This window comes from Odocoileus virginianus, chromosome 33 (assembly GCF_023699985.2).
Source record: "Odocoileus virginianus isolate 20LAN1187 ecotype Illinois chromosome 33, Ovbor_1.2, whole genome shotgun sequence".
Lineage (NCBI taxonomy): Eukaryota > Metazoa > Chordata > Mammalia > Artiodactyla > Cervidae > Odocoileus > Odocoileus virginianus.
In genome coordinates, this window is record NC_069706.1 from 731,312 (window position 1) to 746,675 (window position 15,364).

Genomic DNA, 15,364 nt, shown 5'->3' on the forward strand with positions numbered 1-15,364 from the left:
GTAAGATGAGTGCAATTGTGCGGTAGCTTGAACATTCTTTGGCATTGCCCTTCTTTGGGATTGGAATGAAAACTGACCTTTTCCAGTCCTGTGGCCACTGCTGAGTTTTCCAAATTTGCTGGCATATTGACTGTAGCACTTTCACAGCATCATCTTTTAGGATTTGAAATAGCTCAACTGGAATTCCATCACCTCCACTAGCTTTGTTTGTAGTGATGCTTCCTAAGGCCCAGTTGACTTTGCATTTCAGGACGTCAGGCTCTAGGTGAGTGATCACACCATCTTGGTTATCTGGGTCATTAAGGTCTTCTTTGTATAGTTCTGTGTATTCTTGCCACCTTTTCTTAATATCTTCTGCTTCTGTCAGGCCCATACCATTTCTGTCCTTTATTGAGTCCATCTTTGTATGAGATGTTCCCTTTGGTATCTCTAATTTTCTTGAAGAGATCTCTAGTCTTTCCTATTCTGTTGTTTTCCTCTACTTCTTTGCATTGATCACTAAGGAAGGCTTCCTTATCTCTCCTTGCTGTTCTTTGGAACTCTGCATTCAGATGGGAATATGTTTCCTTTTCTCCTTTGCCTTTAGCTTCTCTCCTCTTCTCAGCTATACCACCAGCCCTTTGTTGCAAAACTTCTACATAAGCTGGCTACTGCCTCGCCCCCTTGGAGGAGTTCTCTCAGGGTTACTATAGAGATGCTGCCTCCTGGCCCTAAGTCCTAAAAACTCCTCCTGATACAACATAACCCCCAACTTTCAGGTTGTGACTCTTTTAGGTCCACATCTTCAGGCTCGTTAGTATTTTCCTCAGGTGTGTCTGCTCTGCAGCAGGCCCATTTCTGTGGGTTGTGTCTCCAGTAATCTTTCATGGTGTCAAACACTGTGTAGAGAGACAGCGGCTACTGGGTAAAAATAATCACCCAGAAACGCACCCCCTGGGCTGTGGGGTGGGGTGTGGTCTGCGCCGCTGCCCTGAGGACTGCAGGCTGCCCAGTGTCTCGGCACAGCTGCCGCACCACCGGTCAGCTTGCACTTGACTTCCTGCTCCCTGTGAACTTCAGTCCTGTCCCTGCTTCTCCATCCTGCCCTCGTAGTCCTTGGATGGGCACTGGGTACTGGTGCTCTGGCTGCAAGTACACGTTCCTAGGGATACAGCGTCCACCGTTAACTCCTCAGACCTACCTGCAGTTCACACCGAGCCACTCCAGAGGGTCCTCTCCCAGCCTGCCTGTCACAGGCGTCCTCCTGGGAAGACGCGAGTCCTTTTGCTGTAAGCCTCCCTGCACTGCAGTTTTCAATCTGTGCACTCACCTGGCTGTGCTGGGGCTTGGCTGCGGCACGCGGGGCCTCTGTGCGGCTCCTGGGCTCTAGTTGCAGTCAGTTCCATTCAGTCACTTCCGACTCTTTGTGACCCCATGGATTGCAGCACGCCAGGCCACCCTGTCCATCACCAACTCCTGGAGTTTGCTCAGACTCATGTCCATTGAGTCAGTGATGCCATCCAATCATCTCATCCTCTGTCATCCCCTTCTCCTGCCTTCAGTCTCTCCAGCATCAGGGTCTTTCCCAGTGATTCAGCCATATCAGGTGGCCAAAGGATTGGAGCTTCAGGTTCAGCATCAGTCCTTCCAGTTGCATGGGCTTCATTGACCCGAGGCATGTGGGATCTTAGTTTCCCAACCAGGAATCAAACCCATGTCCCGTGCATTGGGAAGCAGATTCTTTACCCCTGGACCATCAGGAAAGCCCGTCCTGTGTTTTAGAGCAGGTGAGGAAGAAACGCAGGGCTCGTGTCCTGGGTGTGGATGGTTCCCCTCCTGCCACCCCTGCCCCTGGACTGCGCCTCCACAGATAGTGCCCCCTGCCCCTGCCCCTGTCCCGCGAGGTGCAAGGCCCCTGGGGCTCCCTGTTTCCCTCTCCAAAGGCTGGGCTCTGCTCCTCAGTCCAGGCCCCTGGCCCGGTGGCTCCTCCTCCATTCACTCCTGACCCTGCCCCCTGTATCCAGCCCTACCCATGAGCTTTTATTCCAGACATTGTATTTTCTTCCCCTGCAGCCTTGGTCCTTCATCCCCATTTGCTCTGGATCCTGCTGTGGGTAGGGTGTGATGCCCCTGGGAGAGCACGGATATTGTTTCAACTGTGCAGGTGGCCCCCGGCGGTCCACGCTGGCTGGGCAGCCTCGTGTCCCCTGTACACACGTGTGTAGGCCTGGGGTCAGCAGGACTGGCCCGAGTGCACAGGAGAATCTGCGGCTCCTCCTCCGGCTCCCCCTGGCTACCCCCAGCTCCTCCTGGATCCTCAGAGCCAACAAGGATGGGCTTCCCTCAGAGGACTGCATGCCCACACCAGCCTTCAAGAAGCGCTCACACTCATGGTGACCCCACCCCCGCCTCCACCCTCAACCGGGGCCTCTGTCCAGCACCGGCCGCACCCCACTTCTTCCCTTGGGAGTGCACTGGACAGAACCCAAAGGGAACCCACATAGAACTGAAGACAGATGCTGTGCGCTGCTTTGTCCCAGTAATGGCTGCGAGACAGTCCAGGAAGCCCATCTGCAGTCCCTGCTCGAGGCCACAAGTTCCAGGTCACCTGTCATGCTCATCACAGGTGGCCCAGCTCTGCTGGTGAGGGAGTGACCTTCGAGGAGTGAAGCTAAAGACACTGACCTCTGACAGAGGCCAGAGACCATGACGCGGGTGGCCCTGGATGCCGCAGGAGAGGCCAGCGCGGGAGGTCACCGGCCCCCAACCCCAGCGCGGGAGGTCACTGCCTCCCCCCCAGTGCAGGACTCAGGGCCACAGGGAGCCCCTGCTTCTGCTCCCGAGCTCAGAGGACTGGGGTCCAGACCGGCCACACACCCTGAGCCCTGCATTTCTGCCAGCTCTGGAGCCCATGGGGTGCTACCCGCAGAGCATGGGCGGGACCCACAGTCTTCCGGCAGAAACCCAGGAAGACCCAAGCCCGTGGGGCCCCAGGAATCCTGCACCTACTGGGGCTTCCCTGTGCACTATGGGGAGTGGGGGCCGGCCTGCAGGGCACCATGGCCCTCCAGTCACCAGCAGGAACACCAGTGCTGACGTCCTGGATGCCCGCTGGGTGCCCACAGCCAGCACGGGAGGTGTGACGGGTGGAGGCGCGAGGCAGCATCTGGCCTCATCTGGTGGAGACCGCGGGTGAGGACGCAGGCCTGAGGCAGCCGGTGCAGCCACGGGAGACGAGACCCGTTGGTGCAAATTGCCGACACCCGGATTATGTGACTGCCACTTACCAAAGGAGTACCTGAAAGACAAGAGGAGAATTGTCACCAAACAACTTCTAATTTATGCATCGCTTTACCTGCTAAAGAAAGACTGACCCAGTGTCTCCAAACAGAATGGGCACAAGTCACATTACTGAGCCACAAGGAAGAAGGGCCTTCAGGTGGCAGAGCAGAGCGGAAGCTAGGGGGAGAGCAGAGGTCTGAGTGCAGGTGAGGTGAGGGGAGACCTGCCCTTGTTTACTGAACCTGGGGCACACCTTAGGTGTCACCGACAGGAGGTTCTTCTTACCGGCCCCACCGTAGTCACACTGCAGGGCTGTGCCCACAGCAGGGGATGAGTTAAGTATGTTTGGAAAAGTACGTGTAATGCTCTTCACCCCTGAACAACCTGGCGCCAGGCGGGCTGTTACTTCTGCAGTGGAGTGGTTTTTCTTAGAGGTTTGGTGAGAAGCCTGTGTAGATGTGGGCTCACGCAATTCTGATCCCAGTTCAAAGGTCACCTGTACTTGGTTTCACTGCACTGATTTCCTTTAAGCACTGTGAAAATGTCCTACCCCAGAATCTTTCATTTCAAATGACACCCCATTACACTGAGCACAGATGATTAGAAAAGCAGCCCTAAGGGGAGGACGTGTCAGATACGCCTTCCCTGAGGGAGTTGGGGCCCTGGGGAGCACACACGTGTGTGAACCCCAGGTCACAGGAAGGAGCCCCACGATGTAACGTGAGTGGACCCAGGACACTCCTCACACCATGAATCCTCTCCCCAGGTCAACATGACGCCAGCACGCAGACCCCGGGATAAAGGGCACAACTGTCAGGCTTGGCGAGTGCCCGTGAGTGAGAGGACCAGGCGCTGGCCTTGGCTGCACCACGGACAAGCCACACGCCTGCTCGGTGGTGGCAGTCGGACGCGGAGGCCACAGGTGTCCCCATCCATGTGAAGCACAGACAGGACACGGAGGGCGGTGCCGAGGGTGAGTGGGGACACAGGCTGAGGAAACGTTTTAGAGGTAGATGGTGGCTGTTCTTGCACAAGTTAAATAGTTACACTTTGTGGTACGTAAACAGAGACACTTTAAGACAAACACATTTGTTTAAAGAAGTATTGACACGTGAAAGGACAGGGAGTCTGAGATTTGCAAGCCCCCAGTGAGGGGAGGGCAGGTCCGAGGGACCCCCTGAGCGCCTGTTTCCTGCACCAGGCATCTTTCCCCGAGAAGGCAGGACGCAGACCCCATCGGCCCGGCAACTAGGCATGCGGTGAGGCCAGGGGCCCTTCCTCACGGAGTTGGGGTGCTCATCCATCCAACCCGAGAGAGGCTGGCTTCCCACAGGGAACACTGCTTGGAGGAGGAAGACAGGAAACGGCTTGAGCTCTCTACTGAGCAGAAGCCTGAGTTTCCACAGTAAACCCTTTACAACAGCCAGTCACACGCTGCCTGATGCAAGAAGTTAAGTTCTCCCAATAAGTGACCTTGGTGAGCAGAGGAGAGGAAGGGGCTGACTGTTCGAACCTCACTGAGTAGACACTGCCGGTGTCCCTTAGAACCAGTTGGAGGAGCCTGGGAGCTGACAGGGCAGCTGGCTGGCCCGGCCCCCAGCCACAGCCTGACCACGAGAGCAGCGTCCCTCTGTGGACTCGATGACGGGCCTCTGCTGAGGGCATTAGGAAATGCCTTCTCGTATCTGCTCCTATTCTGAATTTTAACTCTCAAGGCTGCCTGATACAAGATTTTTAAATATAGGTAGTTACATCTAATTACGTGAAAAGCTAAAAGGTATTCATTAGACTTTTACAGCTTTTACTGTATTTTTAACAGCTGGAACTTATGTTAGAAGAGGTGGCCGTTCACAGAACAAGTTTGGGGGATGTCTATTGTTCTGGTTTTTAAAGAAACTCATGTGCACCCTGTTCTAAGAGATTCAGATTTTGCGCCCAAGTGGTTTGTGTTAGCGCCTTACCTTCAACTGTCTGTTAGAGACAACACGGCCACTGGCACCGAAGGTGGCCCACAGTTCACTGACCAGTCATCTCCACAGGAAGGAAGGCAGAGAACCAAGGTGGGGGAGCACCCCAGCTTCTGTGTACACAGCCCTTGGCCTTGAGTCACCCAGAGGCCCTTGCGCCAGGTGACTGGAACACTGAACCGGGTTCCCAGTGATGTTTCACTTTGTAGGAGGGCATCGGGGATAAATATTTTATCTGCTCTCCCCTGGCTGGTGGCGGGGGGTGAGGGGGAGCGGCGTTGAATCTGCATAACTCTTCCACTTCCTGCCTGCTGCTGAGGAGCCCTTCTCCACTCGGGAAGCAGGTGGACGGGAATTTCTAACAAAGCGGGTTCTTTCAGGCTGAGCCTGTGAGCGCCCCTGGAGACAGCTGAACAGAAGCAGTGCCGGACGGGAAGGCCAGAGGAGCTAAAGCAGTGGCCTGGCCGTGAAGCCAGTGGCTGACAGCCCCTCCTCCCCAAGTTGAGGAACACAGGAGCCACCATGGCACAGAAGGCCATGTCCAGCACTGTCAGCGGGAGCAGAGAAGGCCTGTGTCATGTCCAATGGCCACGGGCAGTGGGGAGCCACCATTCCCACAAGGCCTGGGGTGTCCCCATGGGGACAGGGCCCTGCTGCACAGGCATGCGGTGGGGATGGCACTGCGCTGCTGCCCAGACCTCGAAAAACCATAGCATCAAATCCACTTCTCCACATCAAATCCATCTCTACCGGGGCCACGGGCAGGAGAGCCTGGACATCTTGGCGTCTCAGGCCAAGATAAAGTTTTCCTCCTCAGTGGCCACGATGCAGGGGTCGCTCTGCACCTCTGCGGCCCTCAGGCACCAGCTCCCGGCCCTTTGAAGTTGATCCTCTGTCCCTTCTGCCAGGGGCGAGTGCCAAGGCGGCTTCCTCTGCAGGAAGGGACCCCCGGAGCACCCAAGCTTGCTCCAAGTTTCCAGAGATAATCCTTTCTTCCTTGTGGGGGCCGGGAAGGTGGGGAGAGGGGAGGGCGGCCACAAGCCACCCTTAAGCACAACAAAGAAGCCCTTCAGGATTCCTGCCGCGGCCAAGCACAGATAACAGAACCAGAAACCCAGCCTCCGGGGGAGCTGACACTAACCGTCTGCCTGGGGCCGAAGGGACAACTTGGGCTTCCTGTGTGTCTGAGCAGGACAGCGCCGGGCCGGTCAGTCCCTGCGAGTCACTTGCATTTTACGCAGTAGTCCCTGCACTCTGGCTCTGTGTCTCTTCAGTGTCCCTGATCCCCAGACGCTCAACTCCCCCCATCGCACAGTCCTCCAGCACAGGAGGCGGGCAACGCAGTCTCAGGTGCAGCCGTGACACTCCCAACAGAATCAAAGTCACTCCCGAAGCAGGAGGCTCCTGGGTTTGGGCTGAATGCGACCAGCAGTGCCCCCACAGCCTAAGAAAAAGGGTGGTCTTTTCTGAACTCATGTAAGAAGACAGTTTGCTCACTCGCTCCTGCTGCTAGGAGGCCTTTAGGCTCCTGAGGCCCCGAGTGCCTGCCTCCCCGGTGCCCCATGTGCCCTCTTACCAGATCTGTCCCACGTTGACCAGGGACATGTAGAGGACCCAGAGCGCAGCCATGAGGACCATATTGGCGCAGCCGGAGACCAGGATGAACGAGGAGATGCCCAGCCCGAGGAGGGCCAGGGCATCCAGGTTGGCATCCATTTGAGACCAGTCCAGCAGCCAGAGGACGGTGGGGGCGTAGCTCAGGGCATCCCAGCTGACGCGCCCTCCGAAGTGCCGCTGCACACTCTGCAGGTACACCCTGCAGGGCAGCAGTCCCCTGTCTCCAATCAGCTGCTTGTTCTGATGGAAGGCCACCAAGAATGCCACAACTGGAAGGGAGAGAAGACAGAGCAGTGTGAGCAGGAGCACAGCCGTCTGCGGACACTTCCCACACGTGCGGGGCTCAGCCACGGGAGGAGACTGGGCAGGGTCTGAGCAGTGGTTTGAAATCAAAGTGTGGACTCGAGGGGTCTGAGTGTTTCACAAGTCTCTGGGGAGAAAGTAGAAGATCTGACCCGGAAAAGTCACAGGGCACAGGTATATGTACACATACCTGTGTGTGCTGCACCTGTTTATACACGATGTATATGTGCATATACAACACACACGCATCTATATGAAATATGTGACTGGCTGCATAAAACGGTTAGGTAACCATCCCAGAATGAACTTTGCTTAAAGAAAATTTACAATAAGACACTTATGTCAGAAACGTAGAAAGGCGTCAAATCTAAACTTCTACTCTAAGAAATCAGAAAAAAGAGCAGATTACATATAAAACAAGCATCAGAAAAGACATTTTTAAAAAGAGCTGACATCAATGAAATTGGGAACAGGAAAAAGAAAAACCAAAAGTTGGTTCTTCGATAAGATGAATATAATTGATAGAACTCTAATCAGAATAACCAAGAAAAGTAGAGAAGACAGCAATATCAGGGATGAGAAAAGGGACACCGCTAGAGACTTCACAGACATAAAAAGATAATACAGGAATACTACAAATCTAAGATCATAAATTTTGACAACTTAGATGAAACAGACCAATTACTTGAAATACATAAACCACCAAAACTCACAAAAGGAGAAATAAAGATAATACATCACAACCAACCAATTTCATCTCAGAAATGCAAGGCTGGTTCAACTCTCAAAGAGCAACCAATGTAATCACCATACTAACAAACTAAATAAGAAAACCATATGATAGTATCAATAGACACACAAAAAAAGTACATGAGAGAATTTATTCATTCATGATAAAATTTTTTTTTTTAAGCAAACTAGGAATAGAAGGGTACTTCATTAATCTGTAAATGGTGGCTACAAAATACCTATACCCAAGTTCATAGTTAGAGATTAATGGCAATACTTTTCCCTGAAGCCTTGAAACAAAGCAAGACTATCTCTTCTCTAATTACTCCTATTAACACTGCATAGGAAATTCTAGCTAGGACAATGAGGCAAGTATAAAAAATAAGAGTTATATAGATTAGAAAGGAAGGAATGAAACCATTTCTATTAATAGACTGCCTCTGTAAAAAATTCCCAAAATCAACCAAAATTGAAAAGAAGAAAAAAAAGCCCTTATAGCACTAATAAGTGAGTTTATGAAAGTCACAGAATACAAGATCAACAAACAAAAGTCAACTGTATTACTATATACCAACAATGAACTATTGTAATCTGAATTTTAAAAAAATTACAACAGCCACCAAACACAGTGTCTAGACTAAAAACACTGACAAAATATACACAGAATCTGTATGTGGAAAACTACAAAACATGATGAAAGAAATCGAAGGAGATCAAAATAAATATAAGGATTCATTGCGTTCATGAATTGGAAGAGTCAGCATTATTAAAAAGTCATTTCTCCCCAATTCGATCTACAGATTCAATGCAATCTCAATCAAAACATCCAGTAAACTTTTCCATAGACACTGACAAACTGATTCTAAAATGTGTATGTAAAAGCAAAGGAACTAGAATAGCCAAAATAATTCTGATAATGAGCAAAGTTCGAGGACTTATTTTACTCAACTTCAAGACTTACTACAGAGCTACGGTCATCAAGACAGTGTGGTATTAGCCAAAGTATAGACACATAAACCAACGGAAGAGAGTATAGAACCCAGAAGTAGACCTACACAAAGACAGTCAACTGACTTTTGACAAGGATGCAAAGGCAGTTTAATGGAGAAAGACAGTCTTTCCAACAGGTGGTGCTGGAATAACTGGCCATCATATGCCAAAAAAAAAAAAAAGAACCTTGACATATAACTCACATCTTATATAAAAATTTATTCAAAAAGGACCAGAGACCTAAGTGTTAAGACATAATAGTATAGAACTTCCAAAAGAAAATGTAGAAGAAAATGGATGTGACTTGGGTTCGGTGATGAGTTTTAGATAGAACAATCAAACCATGATCCATGAAAGAAAAAACCAGTAAACTTTTGCTCTGTAAAAGATATTTTTAAGAGAATGAAAAGACAAGTCACAGATTGGGAAACATATCAGTAGCTCACATATCTGATGAAAGACTTGCATCCAGAATACTCAAAGTGCCATTAGAACTCAACAAGAAAACAGACGACCCAGGTTTTAGAAGGGCAAAAGATCTGAGCAGACGCTAAAAGTCATCTGCTTCACATAGAGGATCCACAGATGTCAAATAAACACATGAAAAGATGCTCAATATCATTTGTTGCTGGGGAAACGCCAATTAAAACCACAATGCAATATCATCACACACCTATCATAACAGCCAAAATCCGAGAAACTGAAAATACCAAATGCTCCAGAGGATTCAGAACAAGGGGAACTCTCATTCCCTGCTGGTGGGACACACACGGTACGGTCACTCTAGAGGACAGTTTGGCAGTTTCTCATAAAGTTAAACAGATTTACCATAGAACCCAGCAATTATACTCCTAGGTATTCACCCAAGTGAACTGAAAACTTAGATTTACACAAAAGCCTACATGTTCATAATTACTAAAACTGGAAACAACATAGATATTCCTCAGTGTTAGAATAGGTAAACAAACTGTGGTGCGTTCATAAAACGGGTTGACATCCAGAGGGAACATCAATGGAATGTTGATTCACTCAACAGCATGGAAGGACCTCCAGGCCGTGTTACTGAGTAAAGGAAGCAGACCCAAAGGCTCCTGGGAAAGGTGGGCCCCAGGGCTGAACACGGTCAGGGCGCACCAGGTGCTGGTGTGGGGAGCAGTTGGTAATGCGCCCCGGGGACTCTGAAGGGATGGCACTGTTCTGTCCAGTCCTGGGGTGATGGACGACTATGTATCTGTCAAAACCCATAAAACTGTACATCACAAAATAGGAACCTTATCTAAACTATCAAAACAACCTAGCCAGGACTCCAGGGGATGCCGGGCTAGAGTGCAGACCAGGACACGTGAGCCCAACTCTGCTGCTAACGCACAACACGGCCACACGGCGTGGAAGGCAGGAGCGAGGGCTGGCCTAATTAACTTTGGGAATTGTTCTGAGTAAAACTGTGAAATGTAAGGTCAAAGACAAAGGGCTCCGGAGAGAAACACCAGAGTCTAAGTGGGTAGGCTCAGACGTGAGACTCCTGCCCTCATTCTGGATGAACTCCTCTGGCCCTGCCCAGGCTGCAGACTCTAGGCCCGTGTCTGTGCAGACACCCCGATGGGCCCCACATGCACCCCATGGGGACCACCAATCCGCTGCAACCCCCCAGCTCAGGCCAGAGCCTGAAGCTAAACAAGGATCCAGTGCAGAAGCTGAGCTCCTCCCTGGCCCCTGGAGGGCTCTCCCCAGACCCACAGCCTGTCCAGTCACCGGAGGACCCCAGACGAGCCCAGCCTGAGGGGCACCCACCAAACACAGGGCCAGGCCTGCTCAGAATGTCAAGGTCACTAAGAGCAGGCAAGCCCAGAGATGCTGCAGCCCTGAGGGGACAGAGGAGCCGTGATGGTGTCGTGGTGTGGGGTCCCGATGGGAAGGGGCGTCAGGGGAGGCTGGGTCGAGGCTGTGGCTTGGTCGCCTATGTGTGAGTGTGACAGATGCCACGAGAATGAGCAGACATCTCGAGAAGCCGCCAGGGGCTCGGGGTCCAGGGACCCGCTCTGTGGCGACAGCTTTTCTGTAAATGTGAGGCTTCCCCACACCTGAGGTGTGGACGCCGTCCTGGCTTGTGAGGAGCTCTGGCCCCTGTGTGGGCATGTGTGGTGGTTGCAGACAGCTCCGCAGGTCCCAGCCTAGTCCTTGTGCCCCAGGCTGCAGCAGCTGGATGAGGAGAACAGCGAGCTGAGGTCCTGCACGCCCTGCCTGAAGGCCAACATCAAGCACCTGGAGGAGGTGAGCTGCCCCTCGGCTCCACAAGGGCTAACTGAGGGCCACTGGGACCTGAGACAGGGTTGCCAAGATGGGGGAGCCGCCAGGTTGGCGACGGGCCTGTGGGTGGCATGGCTGGCCACGGGGTGTACCCGCCAGCAGGAGCAGACTGGTGACCTGGGAGCCAGGACAGGTGGAGCCTGGCCCTCCCTTTGCTAGGTGTGAGGCACTGCCCAGTTCCTGGGGTCCTTGGGCCTGGAGAGTCACGCCTAGATTAGGGGCCTCCTGGGTGGGCAGTCTCTGACCTGAGTGTCACACCCAGGGGCTGGGGTGCTGAGTGCGGCGGGCGGCGGGGAGGACACAGTTGGAAAAGCATCTGTGGCGGCACAGAGCAATGACAGAGACTCAAGGGAAGTTTATGGAGCAGGAGCCGCTCCCAGAAGACAGAGGTCAGAGGTGTTAAACACTGTCCCCGCTGCAGGAGTTCCCAGGGAGATGCACAGACAGGCAAGATAACGGCATTAAGCACCCCGTCAGGTGTGCAGAGGGTGAGGAAGCTTAAGGCCCATCACTCAGCCTTCTGGTGGGTTACACTCAACACCAGGTGGAAGGTGTGGACCCCACGGCCTTGTGGGAAGTTCCTGGGACTTAAGAGATGCTGAAGTTGTTGGCGGTCCCCAGGAGACCTGCAGCCTCCAGAAGAGACCAACCCAGGGCGCTGCCTACTTGCCAGCCGTCTCAACTAGGGACCCTCATTGCCAAAGATGGTAAACTGGTTCCTTAGGGCGGCTGACAAACTCCAACCCTACTCCACATAGTGAGAAAAGGAAGGTGGAGAAAAACTCATGTGCCAAAGCAACTCACTCTGCGCTCAGCGCCAGGCTTAAACTATCTGCCTGACCCAGCGGTTCAGGACGGTTTCCTTCTGAACTGAACTGAGGGTCCTTGCGGAGATCAAAGCCAGCCGGGCTCCCTGGAGGCAGAGCTGGGTCTATAAGCTGCGCTCTCTGCCCGAGGAGCCAGCGGGCTTTTCCCACTGTTAACGGCGCCGGTTTAAAGGTCTATTAAAGCCTCGCAGATTAACATTGTCTTGACTTCATCTTTCCCTAAGTGACAGCTCAAACGTTTAGAATGCCTGTTTAATCCCGTGGAGGATAGAGCATAGCAGCAAGAACTATTTTTTACAGTAATTTAGAGCACTCGAGAACAGATGAGAGTCGTGGCTGAGTTCCCGCCTCCCTCGGACCAGGGCCCCGGGTGTGCCCACTCCGGGTTGGCAGAAGGTCGCCGGCAGAGAGTGGCACGCGCGCCCCCTTCAAAGGCGTGTGCGGAAGCAACTCGGAAATGACGCGGGGACGCCGGGTGCCCAGCGCCTCCGGACCTGCTGGAACCCGGCTGCCCACGGGCCCAGGTCACTCTGCCAGTGGCCGCCCCCAGCCCCGCCGGCCCTGCGCTGCCACGTTCGTTCGCAAAGCTGTTTGGCGTCGGGCGCCACTGCTGGTCTCGGGGGTTTGCGCCCCTCCGCGCGTTGGGGCTGGGCGGGGCGCACACACACGCTGGTGGTCTCCGGGCGCCCAGCAGTACTCTGGGGGGCGGCCGGGTGGGCGAGGCCGGCGTGGGGCGCGCGGCTCTCCACGTGTTCACGCCTGGCTCGGGCCGCGCCCCGCAGGTGAGCCCGCACCTACTGCCCCGGTACCAAAGCTGCGGGGCCGCAGTCACCGCCTCCCTGGCTCTGGTCCGCTCGGGATCGGCGGGGGGACCCCGGGGCTCGGCCGCGAACACGCCTCGGGGGCGCCCTGGGCGTGGCGGACGGGGCGCGCGCGGAGGGGCCACACTAGGGGCCTGGCCCCGTGGACTCACAATAAACGAAAGCGAGGGCCCTCAGGAGCACGATCCTTGTCAGCCAGAAAGTGCCCGCGCGGAGGCGGACCGGTCGGCCCTTGAGGTCGCGCTCCTGCCCCGGCGGAGCCTCTGGCTCCGGGTCCCCAGCCCCGGCCTTGCGTCTCCTCAGCGACTCCCCAGGCGCCGCCATCGCTGGGCCAGCACGGCGCATGCGCGGGGGCGCGCCAGCCCCGCCCCGCCGCGAGGCCCCGCCCACACAGGAGGCCAGGCCCGCCGGCCCGGGGCGAGCGTCTGGCCGGTTGCCGCGCGCCGCCCCCCAGGCCCTACAGCTTGAGCGCGTGGGAGCCTGGAGGGCCGCGCCCTGCCCCCCGCCCTTTCATTCACTGCCTCGGCCACTCCCCTGCCTAGGCGCCCGCCCTCCGGGACCCTCACGGTAGAGAGGGCGGAAAGGCACTTCAGAAGCAGAAATGCAACGTGAAAGAGGTGATTGGGAAGCACAAATCTTATCGCAGACCTGGTCCGCGTCCACAGTGGCTGAGATACGGGCAACAGAGGCCGCCGGTGGGTCCCTCCGCAGGCCCTGGCAGGGGAGTGTGCGGACGGCTGAGGCAGCCGCTTCGCCCCAGGGCTCCAGGGGTGTGTACGGGTACCGCACAGGCGTCTCCTGCCCAGCGCCCCATCTCTGCTGTCTGAGGAGGGCGCTGCGGGGACGCTGACACAACTAGTGAGGGACAGTGTGGGCTGCGGCTCGCCCTAAATCTCAGACCTTCCAGCTTCCTTGCCCTTCCCCCGCCCCCCAAGCCCACAGCGTCTCTGCAGTGGACAGCAAAGCCCACTTAGACGGTCAGCGCTCCTACTGGCCCTCCAGCCACAGGGGACAGTGGTGGGCTGAGGATTCAGAGGAGAAAAGAACTTACTGACCAGTGAATGACCCAAGCGTCACCCCAGTGAGGACGCCAGCAACGCTACCTTCTGAGGACACAGGAGAGGTGCCTCTCAACAGGTGGAGTTGCAGGCATTCCTCAAAGCAAAGAAGAGGTGTGCGAAAGGGCAGGCATAGAGCCTTTGGCGTTACTGAGTAAACTGCGGAGCACCTGAAAGGAAATGATTGAGACAGGTGTGGGTTTTTCTTATTCATTTGTTAGAGCTCTTTACGTATTAAAGATCCTCTTTAGGGCTTCCCTGGTGGCCCAGATGGTAAAGAATCTGCCTGCAATGCAGGAGGCCTGGGTTTGATCCCTGGGTTGGAAAGATGCTCTTGAGAAGAGAATGGCAACCCACCCCAGCATTCTTGCCTGGAGAATTCCATGGACAGAGGAACCTAGCAGGCTATAGTCCATGGGGTCCCAAAGAGTCAAACACAACTTAGTGACTAATACACACACACATATATATAAAGTATAACACACATATTGCTTGAGATTTTATTTTAGACTACCTTTCCATTCCAAAGTGGAACTAGAACAGTGTCCTCAATTTATAAACAGATCAAACTCCATGAGGTATAGTTCTCATTGTAACTAATTATTCCCTAAGCATATGCAGCAGTTTTGTGTTGCTCACTGAGAATTCAAAGGTAAATATGAAACGGGTCTTGATCTTGAAAGAATTCACAGTCTAGTGGGAGAGGGGCAACCACCTAGTCATACCATGTGAAATGCTCCCCCCCCCCACATGCCCAGGCGAGTGTGTGGTGAATTTTGTCAAGAAAGATCCTCTTCTTCTATGTATGTTACAAATGCTCATTCTGGGTTTTTTGTCTTGTTCCTAGTGTTTGGTATGTTATCAATAGTTATGTGGTCAAATGACCAGTTTTTCTGGCTTGTTTAATTCTATCTTCACCACCCGTCATGGGGACTCCGGGAGGGGAGGGGCTGCCTTTGAACAGAGGCTCTCCCAGATAGGCTTGATCAGCAACTTCTGGACCCCCCGCCCCAGCCTCCACTGTTAGTGCTGATAGCATTTTGAGCGACTGAACTGAACTGGGCTTCCCTGGTGGCTCAATGATAAAGAATCTACCTGCAATGCAGGAGACTTGGGTTCAATCCCTGGGTTGGGAAGATGTCCTGGAGAATTCCATGGACAGAGGAGCTACAGCCCATGGAGTCGCAAAGAGTTGGACACGACTGAATGACTGAGCATCCATACACACGTGCCTCTTACAGTGTGTGTTTTTCTTTTAAAGGCTCCGTTTTCTTTTCCATGGAAAGCCCTCCCTTCAGAACTCGTCTGTAGAGTAGTACCTCTAAGAGTTCCAACAGAGGTGCAATCACCCACAAAGTGGAGAGCCCCCAGCAGGGAAGCGTGTGCCCGAGGACCTGGTCAGGCCTTGCTTCCAGGTCCTCCCACAGGAACCCACACGCCACACTTCCCCCATCCCGCCTTGTCACCCCCCCCTCAGCGAGCGA

General features: G+C 53.8%; 1 protein-coding gene and 1 long non-coding RNA gene across 7 annotated transcripts in view; one reads left to right on the forward strand and one right to left on the reverse strand.

Annotated features, from left to right (window-relative positions):
• LOC139032833 (uncharacterized) overlaps positions 1-7,114 on the forward strand; it is an 84,139-nt gene extending 77,025 nt beyond the window's left edge. For 4 of the 5 annotated variants that reach the window (XR_011485454.1, XR_011485457.1, XR_011485456.1 and 1 more), the window contains one exon: positions 2,053-7,114. This is a non-coding gene — a long non-coding RNA (uncharacterized lncRNA). The remainder of the gene's footprint in view (positions 1-2,052) is intronic. The other variant, XR_011485455.1, reaches the window with a different exon arrangement.
• LMF1 (lipase maturation factor 1) overlaps positions 1-13,188 on the reverse strand; it is a 51,324-nt gene extending 38,136 nt beyond the window's left edge. For both annotated transcript variants that reach the window (XM_020886372.2, XM_070461007.1), the window contains exons 1-3: positions 12,975-13,188; positions 6,805-7,114; positions 3,267-3,277 (exon numbers count right to left, since the gene is read on the reverse strand). In XM_020886372.2, the coding sequence (XP_020742031.2) occupies positions 3,267-3,277; positions 6,805-7,114; positions 12,975-13,167 (514 nt within the window). In that variant the 5' untranslated portion in view covers positions 13,168-13,188. The remainder of the gene's footprint in view (positions 1-3,266; positions 3,278-6,804; positions 7,115-12,974) is intronic.
• Between the last annotated feature and the right edge of the window lie 2,176 nt (positions 13,189-15,364).